Below are 10,312 nucleotides of genomic sequence, written 5' to 3'. Positions count from 1 at the left end.
GTGACCAAATGTAGCATTCAGAGAGAATAAGTTCTTGGTCTTCAGGTCATTCTGCCAAGTATTCCAGGCACGATGTCGGTGTTCGTAGTTGCTATTTTTCAAAACTGAATTCAGACTGACAGGGCAATAATTAATTTGAACATTTAATGTTTTATTTTTCTACCTTTTGTCATGTAAGACTATCCTCATGCAATGAAAAATTACTTTATTTTTAGATCATTTTCACATTTTCACAAGGAGTACCAATTGCACAAATAAACCAGACACAAACACAAACTCTTCAAAATTATTATTTTTTTATTAACCTGTAAAATGCTCAGCTTTTTGTGTTGTTGGTATTTTAGCAAATGTAAAAAGAACAGAAAAACAGACATCCAACATGCTGAATCTTTTAGTATTTACTTGTTATGAACAATATAGGAGTGTTTTGTTGTTTTCTTGAGGAATGACTTGTAAGACTATCAGAAAACTGATAATTGACTATGGATGTTAATATATAACAACTAACATTCTACATAAATGCCATTGTGTATCTGAATCACTGTAAGCCTGTCTCATATACCAATTGTTACATATTTGATTAAACATCATAAGCCAGTAATTATTTGATCATCTTGATTTTCATTTTGCATAGCATGGAACAAAAACAAAGTACAGACAGAATCAACACATATAACAAAGAGATATGACATAAGGCAATACATGAGTCAAAAATGAATTTTTACATTTTTACTAAATTATAAAATGTACATACAAGGGTTCTCTAGTTGGTCGCTTGTTAAGGCAAAGTGAACATCTTCTATTATGTGCATATGTTTAGTGTGTAAAACATTTTCTCTATTAGGTCTCCCTGATTATGCTAATAAAGAACCAGTCCACTTGCATAGAAGCACCAAGTGATCAGTCAAATTAAGCATAAATTTGATTCTGCACAAATCATTATTAATAGTGACATATAGCTGATCCATTTTGTAAACATTTGACAAGCTTTCGCTTTGACACCTAAGACCTATTTACATTTTGTGGGACCGCATAACATATAGAGACCCACAAGGAAGTAACTGCAGTAAAATGGGGATCAAGGAGAAAACTAAGTTTATATCATCGGACTTCAGCACTGATAGACTGAGGAGATGGCCGATATTAGCTGCCTCATTCTTGGAAAAATAAAACATGAATTTATTCAAAACATTTCATCTATTGATTGATTTGGTTGAATCAATCAATCAATCAACCAAATCATCTAAAACTGGTAACCTTTTTTAGATGTAGGTCATGCCAGTCTGGGTGGTGAGTCATACAACTCAGATCAAAAACCACGACTGCTACTAAGTCAGTACCTGCTAAATAAACACTTTACTTATAGAAGCAATAGTTCTCAATGTTCTCCCTTTTAAAAATTACAGCGCAAGAAACACGAGGGTTACAAACCTAATGTTGTAGTTATTAACCAAAGTTTAAACAAGTATTTCTACCCAATTTATTTGGTGTTTTCTTTTTTTTATTTTTTAGTTAAACTAAAATAATTTAACACATCTTATGAGAAAATAAAATCTGTAAGTATTTCTGTGATGAGATGCTGTTTGCTTCCTCATACAGCAAAACCATCTTTTATGGTTTCTGAAGGGCTAATTTGATTTAACAGACTGTGTAACAATGGCAAAGGAGACACAGCGGAAGAAAGATGCACCTCAACTCTGACACAGGCAGAATAGAGGTGGGCTGAAGATGCAGGTTAAAGAACAGTGACGGAGTGCCGTAAGACTGTGTCAGCAAATATATGTAATGTCATAAAATGTCTCGTTTAACGAGGATAAGCCTGGTAAATGTGAGTGTTATATAAAACAGCTGCAAAGTGTTAACATACCGCAACATGTCCATTCCTCGGCATAAGCCATGCTAGGCTAGGTTCAAAACACTGACGCGCCTTAACAAAGAGGCTTCAGAGTTGAAGGGGACTCGTCATTCTTTCGGAGGAAGTTTGGTTCTCAGCATGCATCACTAGGGGGCGCCGATGCCAGGTGGTCAGAGGGAGGATCGTTGCTGTGAGGTGGGCTCAGTTTCATGGTATTGAAGAAGCCCGCCACCTGGCCCGGCACTTCTGCCAGGACGCTCTGAGCAAGAGCTTCCTGAGGACCCTGGAGAAAGGAGAAACAGGGACGGTAACAATGGAGGACGGACAAATACAAAAATGATATACGCAATGTGAAAAAGAAGCCAAAGAACAAGCAGCTAAAGAAAGGCTCGGGTTAGCATTGCTATGCATAAAGTTGAAATCAGGTATTTGCATAGAATGCAAAAAAGAAGATTCATTGACATTAAATAAATAAAGACATTATTACCATAAAGGGACAAGGGTGTACAGGAAATGGATAGATGTATTATTACTATAATACGGCTTTCACAATTTTGTTAAAAACCAAAATGAAAATTTGAGGGAGGAAAACAAGTTGGAAAAACAGGATGGGATAGTCGTACATGTCTAGGAAGGACAGGGGTCGCTGGGGGGCTTCAGGTCAAATAAATTGAAGAAGGAGGCCACTTGGTCAGGCAATTCTGCCAGTACGCTTTGTGCGAGTGCTGCAGTGCCTGCCTGAAATTAGATGTGCGACACTTAAAACAACGTCCGCGGTGGAGCACATCTGCACGTTGGGGCGCGCTGGAGCTTACGTTTTGGAACTGCCTGAATGGCACGAACTGCACGATGTCCCTCATGGCGGCCTCGCCCGTGGCCGAGTGCAGGACTCCGTCGTCTCCGTCCAGGAACTCCATGGCGTTGAAGTCCGCCGCTCCCACGCCGACAATGATGATGGACATGGGCAGCCGCGAGGCGTTGACGATGGCCGTGCGCGTCTGATCCATGTCGGTGATGACTCCGTCGGTGATGATCAGCAGGACGAAGTATTGCTGCAGGAGATGGGAGACAATGCAGAGAATTTATGGTGAGATTAAATTAACGGGACACCATTATGTGCTTTCCAGGCACATAGTGCCATTTTATAGCATAATCAAGTCACTATGTTCACTTCAGTTGTTAAAAAATGCTATATATCAAATATGACTAAAAACAAATTCTACTTCGTAATTCAACGCCTTGAAATTGGGCCTCTGCTTCTTTAAGAAACTCCTGCTCTTTCTGAAACTCCGCCTTCAGGAAGTCATCACAACATGGCTCCTCTATTAACCCTGTAGCAACATTTTTACCAGTGTTGCACTGCTCAACAGATGCCCTGCTCCCCCAGGTGTTTGCTAATTCCAGCTGACTTGTCACATGGCAGAAGCTCAGTTTCTGAGCTTCTGCCATGTGAGGCAGAAGCTCAGAAACTGCAGCTCTGAGGAGGAGGTTCGTTCTCGAAGGCTTAGGTAGGTCCACCCAGGTGTTTTGCACAGCTGAATGGTTGCCATGGGAGATTATAGGATTTCTCAAACATGCATCAAAGAATCAAGGCAACACTCCAGGTATGATTTTGATGAGGGAATAACATTATACCATGATGTAAAGTTCAATAATGTCAATTTAGTATATATTTAGTATATAATACTGTCCTCTGAAGAAGACATTAGTACACACAACTTTTCAGATTTCCGTTTGAAAAACAACATACATGTTGGTCAAGCAAGTCAAATTTCCAGAAAATACATTTGAGTTTGAAGTTCAGCACATATAAGCCTTTTCAACTGTTGCAATTAATTAAACATTTGTTGCAACTCACAGAGGCGGTTTGCTGCTGTAAGGCCTCTCTGCCAAAATGGGCCACGTGATTGATGATTGGAGCGAAGTTTGTTGGACCATAGAGCTTCACCTGAGGCAGACACTGCTGATAGGCAAAGATCACTCCCTCTATGCCTACAAAACCAGACGAAAACAGATATCATTTGGGTAACACAAACAATCTGGATCTCTTGTTTCTATACACCACTTTGTAAACGTAGTACATCAAAAAAATAAAGACGAAGCCCCAACATAAGGAACTTTAACTTCCTGTGAGACATTAAAGATTCACTAGGTCTTACCTGCACAGAATGGATTTGAGGGGTTGAAGTTGATGGGGAACTCATGGCTGACCTGCAGACGAGCAATTAATTATGTCAAACGAACGTTTCTGGACAAGGTACGCAAATCCAGGGTGAGCTCTTATTTTATTTTTTTTAAAGTATAAGACAGCTAAAATCAATCACCTGCCATGTTGGAGGAAGCTTTGCGCCAAAACCAAAGGCGGGGAACATCTTGTCACTGTGGAAAGGAAGTTATGCAAGTAAGAATGTTGGTCAAGGGGAGTTAAGCAACATGGAGGACTAAGACATACACTTTCCCCTGGTCATTCTGCAGTGAGTGTCCCATGAGTTTTAAGGACCTCATTCAGAAGGACAATGGGTTTGGTTCACCTCTGCTGTAAATCATTTGTTCCGTTATTTTATGCCCAACAGAGCGCACAAGGAAGTTTACCCATGTGTTTGGAAAGTATGGGGAGAACCTGGAGGAATGCAGTTCCTACAGCTGTGGTATAAGTCAGTGTTGACGTTTTCCAACCTCTGCTGCGGCGACTTTAAGATGGAGGGAAGAAAACCACATTTAATCAGAGCTGCTCTACTTGGACCTGATAACTAGACGGACTTTACTTCCTCACATTTATTCTCTATAGCAACAAACATCTCACCGGCCACTTTATTAGGTACACCTACTGCTAGTACCAGGGTTGGCTCCCTTTTGCCTGAAGGACCACCTTAAATCTTGGCGGTATTGACTAACTAAGATGGTCGAAGCATTCTTCAGATGTTTTGGTCCAAATGTGACCTCTGAGGTGTATGGAGGTCCAGAATAGGGGGGGAATCACTTAAAAACTATATAATGAGATAATTTAATGTCCGTCTGCCTCTAGCAACCATGTAACATTGAACGCAGCATCAAATCTACAACAGAATGGCTAAAGATTGAGAATCAAGGTGTTGCAATCATGGTCAAAGGGCAAATCCTTAACCTGACCTGTGCAAACAATTGCACAACGCTCCTCGTTTTCTCTATCGAGTCTTTTTATTTAAAGTCTGAGTAAGTTTACCTTATTAACACCATGCATTCAACGTCATCTTTTTACCTGTCATAATCCTGGATGACGTTACCGACTGCCCAGATCGCTGCCAGATACTCGTTGTAGCCTTGAGGGTTGATGTAGTGTAAAGATGAGGGTAAACTGGGATCCCCATTGGAGCCCGTGAAATCGATAGCAATCTGACCACAAGCATAAAGAGCATCAGCGTTAAAATCACACAAACATGGGAAAACACAATGGGAAGTTTTGTCGATATTTCTTAGAGTGGAAATGATTTTTAATAGATTGTAGTACTCACTGTGAAGTTAATCTGACAGCCGCCCATTATGTAATCCAGAAATGTGTACTCCTTCACTATCTGTAAGCAAATAAGGATTAAAATACATATTCTAACACCATAATCATAATAGAAAACTGCATCTTTCATTTAAGATTTTCATGCTTCTCCTGACTCAACGTTAAGGAAGGAATGGAGTTAGAAGGCCAGGAAGGAAGGAGTGAAGGAAGGAAAGAAGGGTACAGGAATTAAGGAAAAAGAAAAGGCACACAGAAGGGAAGGAAGGAAGAATATTTCGAGGATGGACTTGAGGAAAGGAGCAGGGAAGAACGCAACAGAGAAAAGTTTCAAACACTGATACAGGGAACGATTAGGTCAGGAAATACAAATATTCCTCCTCACTCTTATTCATTTTTTAAATGTATCCAGACCTGGAAAATACAGAACTCAACTTCACCCCTAAGTAAGAAACCTTAAAGTAGCAAAAGTTGTCGAGTGGAAAGACTACGTGGTTTTCAAAACTTTCTGCATGTGTCAATGCGAAAGACAGGCATTTACACGTTTGTTCGTCACATTAGGATTACGTTGTTCTAAAACATGTTAGACAAATAAATCTCACTCGTATTCCTGAGCAGATTCAGATCTCCTCATTAAAATTAATTGGACTAATATATGATTAAAGGTGCTTGCTCCTTTTATTTTCTGTCATACCCATTTGGCATAGAGTTAGAATGCCCACATATGTTTTAGTCAGAAAGTCCAACCTTCTTTTTTGGGATTATGATGGCTTTAAAATTACATATTTATTTGGTTTATGAAGGAAATGTCTTATGAAATATTTACCTTGCATTGTTTTATGATGATAATTCCAGAGTTTTTGTAGCCTTTCTTCTTCTGCTTCTTCTTGCTGTTGATGCATTCAAACTCCGCCTGAGGAGAAGAGACTCAAACCAGTCAGATTTCACCGCCACCTTTCGTTTACCAGGTGTTTTCGTAACGCGTCGTGAAAAAAACAAAGGTTTAAACTGAACTCACAGCGTATGACTGACACGCCTGCTGTATCTGACAGAGTGACGTGAGGAAGGAGCCGATGAAATCATGCGAGCCACTGTTGTTGTAGTCGTAGCAGTCGATCTGGGAGAGAAAAGAGGGTCGGGAGAACCAGGAAAAAGTCTCACTAGTCTTTATTATCATCAATTAAAGCATGTGGGAGGCAGAGCAGATGATGCAAGAGCATGAGTGTGATGCATTCAATGTGACACTCTGACAGTGAAAACCTCTAGCAGAGAGACACACACACACACATCCATTGTTGGTGTGGAGAGAACAGAGAAAACAGAAGAGCTCTACACACAGTATGAAGCAACCAGCAGAGATCAGGCAAGCTAGAAGAAGCTACAGCCTACAGAAATCAACGGCTATGAAAGCTGATGGGTCATCCATCTTAACGGAGAAACTGGTCCATTGGCTCTCTTACCAATTTAACGTTTAGCCATGTAGCCAGCAGGTAAAACAAAGGAGCTGCATTTTGACTGAGATTTGTAGAAAAAAAAAAAGTTAAATTTATACGTCAAAACAAAACTAGCAAAGTAAGATTTAGTTGAATTTGTACCAAGTGGATACAGAATGAAGCTAGATTGAAGTAATGAAGTTTGTTGAATTTTTGTGCTTATAAAGAAAGATTCAAGGTTTCCTTCAGTTTCAGATTTATACTGATGAAATGTGGAAAAATTCAAAGGTTGTGAGTACTTTTGCGGTGCACTATGCCTAATATGAAATTTCCAAGTTAAAAACAATTCATGAGTGACTGGACCCCCAGCGCAGCATCGTCTCATTACGGAGTAAAAAATAGGTGGGTTCAGCAATGGACCAGTCTCCTCAGCAGCAGGTGTGTTCCTTTAAGACGGATGTAGATGCATTGTGGACTTGAGCCGGTCCGGTCACAGACACCGCATCCTTCAAGTGATGTGCACTCACTCTGCTAACAGTTAACTCACTTGTGCTGCCTGGAAAGCATCTGTTCCACATAAGTGTGCTTTAATGGAGTTAAGAAATGGACATAAAACAAACACGCATTTCTTTATTTGTAGCAAGGAGATTAAACGCAACAGAACATGTCCAGGGGACTTGATGTTACTCAAGAAGAAGCCTCAGACATTAGGAGATTCTAGCTTTTAGCTTTTTATCTTTACTAATACTGCCTGGAGTTGTAGTGTTTGTACCTTTATAGATTTTTCCACGTCACCGTCGCAGAGGGACTGAATCGGGATTCTGAATGGCTTCCATATGGGGTTTAGGTTGCATTTCACCACCTGAAATATTAGTAAATATTAGGAAAAACTGCAATGTTTTGTAACGGTGCACACTTTAAACATAACAGTAATTACTTCACTATCACAAACAGCACTTTGTGTCTGTACCTCTGTCCTGTGGGCAAGCTGCCATCCAGTTTCTGTCTGCTTGTAAAACTCCAGGAAAGGGTCGGACTTGCCAAAAAAGTCCTGGAAAAAACAGAGAGCCGCAGTTAACTTTATTTAACTGTAGCAATGTTAAGGCTTCCAAATGTAAGTCATAAACTCTTATATTACCCAGGAAATGACAAATGTTGGAAGCCAGTTAGCAATATTTATTTTTCTCTTGAACTTGTTTTCAATAATCGCCAGGGCTGAAACGATTAATCGTACTAATCGTGATTAATTGATTATTAAAATAATCGTCAACTAATTTGGTAATCGATTAATCACTAACTGGAGTACAGACTCAAAAACAAAAGGACAGCACACTTAGAGCAGTACTTAAGTCAAACCTGAAAAATATATATTCAAATATGTTTTACATGTAAAATCATACAAAAAGTGTTTGTAAATATGTTTTATCCAGAACTCATCAAGTGGCAGCTTTAGTTTCATTGGGTTCAAATTTTTTTCCTTTTACTGAACAGACCAAACACACGCTGTATTGATGCTAAGTCGAGCAGAAAGGGCTAAACTTTTCAAATGTTGATGTTAGAAGTATTTTTCATTTTTTATTTCATATGCATCCTTTACTACAAATGATCAAGAATTCAATAATGGAATCTTATATTTTATTTACTGTAGGAGATAAAATGCTAATTTTCATATTTTAAAAATAATAAAATTAGTTATAAGCTTCTAACATTGAACAAAAAATGTCTTAAACGCAAGTAAGTTTGGAGAATGAGCCAGTTTTTTTATCTGATTAATCAATTAATCAACAGAATAATCAATAGATTAATCTACAACCAAAATAATCATTAGTAGCATCCCTAATAATTACTACATCAAGTGAGTTGTTTTGAGCGCATTAGACACCAGGATCTGATCTAATCATGAAGGTCACATTGATTTGACGACTCATCTTCAATCATCTGCCTTTAATAATTCAGTATTGACAAAACGGTTTGGTCAAGAGTTTAAAAATTCAGCAGCAGAGTAATCTGACCAATCAGCGAGCGGATCAGTCAGTCAGTCATTCAAACCTTTTTGTCCAGTGACCTGGCAGCAACTTCCAACGCCACCACCCTGTTGTCATTTCTCTCCTCTGCACAAATCTAGAAATTGGAAAAAGAAAATCTGCTTAGCATCCCAGAACGTATAATAGTCTTGAACTCGAGTTGTTGAAGCTAAAACATAAATATGAACAGTAAATAATGTTTGTTATGTAAAGATTTGAGTTTGTGTGTGTGTCTTTGTAGAAAGTCAGAATTTTGTCTCCAGCTCATTTGATTTGTGTTGGTATAAAGCAACCAAAACTCTTCTTGGGATAACTGAACTGAATTTCCACAACAAAATGACGATAAAAGTACCAGTAACGTTTCTTAGATCCGATTATCCTCAATGAATTGTAAACTATGTGTTAAGTTTTTTTTTGTTGTTGTTTTTTGTTATTGTTGTTTGTTTTTTTACATTTAATGCAAACATTAATATACCATTGAAGAAAATGCATGTAACATATTATTTATTTATTTTGGCAAAAGTTGGATGTTTTCCTATATTTTTAGGACCTAAAAATAAAATGGTGATTCTTTAAAAATGCCAACAAATTGCCCAAATTATAAATTGTCTTTTTCCAAAAGGTCAAGTAACATAAGCAGCTCCAAACACTTTCTATTTTGTACAGAGAGCAGAAATGGCCCACTTGTACTGTTGCGGTTCCAGTCACCTAAAACAAGCAGCAACGCTCTAAAAGCAAAAGAGGTGAAGTACTTGATAAGTTTTTAATCAATCAAATAAGCTCACGGTTATCGTTCCTTTCCCTGCTGGTGTCTTGTTTCTCTTCACAAGAGGTTTCGTTAGTTTTTTCGAGGACACAATCTGAACACAGAGACACAGCAAGTCAGTTTAGTAAGAGCTGCTACAACCTCTAGCTTAAGACCAGAAATGTCTACGTTTTTACAAATCGAAAAAGACGCATCAAGCTCGATAAGTAGCTGGCATTTTCTTTCTGACCTGTCCCAAGGTGCACTCGAACTGTCCCAGGAAGTCCGCTTCTTCTGGAGTGCAGTTTTCGCTGTCGATGTCGTACAATTCAAACCTCAGTTTCTGCACCACCTCGAAGTAGTAGTCGAGGACGATGCTCTTGGAAAACTTGGGATTCAGGCAGTTCTGGATTTTCTCCGTTCGCCCAATCTAGCACAAGAGACGGTAAAAAAAAAAAAAAGCAAAAGAAAAAAGCTGCGTCGCATTACAAGTCCAGATCTTTTCCGTGATCAAAGTGACATAGAACAGAAACAGCCGAGCGCTCACCTCGTACCAGTGAGGACCCGAGGAGTTCAACAGGACCACGCACATGGGGTCGGACTTGGAGAAGGCGTCCATGTCCAGCAGATCATCACAGGCGATGTTGAGCGCCACCTTGGTGACGCAGTCTGTGGCCTTGGGTTGCGGTGCTTCAAAGGACGCCATGGCTGTCCGAGGGAGACCTTGAAGAACCCCCATCCCCCCCCCCAAAAAAAAAAAAAAAAAAA

General features: G+C 39.2%; 1 protein-coding gene across 3 annotated transcripts in view; it reads right to left on the bottom strand.

Annotated features, from left to right (window-relative positions):
- Nucleotides 1–329: 329 nt before the first annotated feature.
- LOC106955652 (copine-3-like) overlaps nucleotides 330–10,312 on the bottom strand; it is a 15,051-nt gene continuing 5,068 nt past the window's right edge. Inside the window, exons 2-17 of one of the 3 annotated variants that reach the window (XM_015045944.1) lie at nucleotides 10,092–10,277; nucleotides 9,795–9,974; nucleotides 9,585–9,659; nucleotides 8,825–8,896; nucleotides 7,746–7,826; nucleotides 7,548–7,637; nucleotides 6,361–6,459; nucleotides 6,169–6,255; nucleotides 5,347–5,406; nucleotides 5,094–5,227; nucleotides 4,180–4,234; nucleotides 4,015–4,066; nucleotides 3,714–3,847; nucleotides 2,671–2,907; nucleotides 2,479–2,593; nucleotides 2,046–2,138 (exon numbers count right to left, since the gene is read on the bottom strand). In XM_015045944.1, coding sequence (XP_014901430.1) covers nucleotides 2,483–2,593; nucleotides 2,671–2,907; nucleotides 3,714–3,847; nucleotides 4,015–4,066; nucleotides 4,180–4,234; nucleotides 5,094–5,227; nucleotides 5,347–5,406; nucleotides 6,169–6,255; nucleotides 6,361–6,459; nucleotides 7,548–7,637; nucleotides 7,746–7,826; nucleotides 8,825–8,896; nucleotides 9,585–9,659; nucleotides 9,795–9,974; nucleotides 10,092–10,250 — 1,626 coding nt within the window. In that variant the 5' untranslated portion in view covers nucleotides 10,251–10,277 and the 3' untranslated portion in view covers nucleotides 2,046–2,138; nucleotides 2,479–2,482. Of the gene's footprint in view, nucleotides 2,139–2,478; nucleotides 2,594–2,670; nucleotides 2,908–3,713; nucleotides 3,848–4,014; nucleotides 4,067–4,179; nucleotides 4,235–5,093; nucleotides 5,228–5,346; nucleotides 5,407–6,168; nucleotides 6,256–6,360; nucleotides 6,460–7,547; nucleotides 7,638–7,745; nucleotides 7,827–8,824; nucleotides 8,897–9,584; nucleotides 9,660–9,794; nucleotides 9,975–10,091; nucleotides 10,278–10,312 lie in introns of all 3 variants that reach the window. The other 2 variants (XM_015045942.1, XM_015045941.1) reach the window with 2 other exon arrangements.

The sequence above is a fragment of the Poecilia latipinna genome, unplaced genomic scaffold (assembly GCF_001443285.1).
Source record: "Poecilia latipinna isolate Pla-1442-1.1 unplaced genomic scaffold, P_latipinna-1.0 Scaffold756, whole genome shotgun sequence".
Lineage (NCBI taxonomy): Eukaryota > Metazoa > Chordata > Actinopteri > Cyprinodontiformes > Poeciliidae > Poecilia > Poecilia latipinna.
Note: the sequence above shows the minus strand (reverse complement) of the source record. Positions and strands in the feature narration are given on the sequence as shown.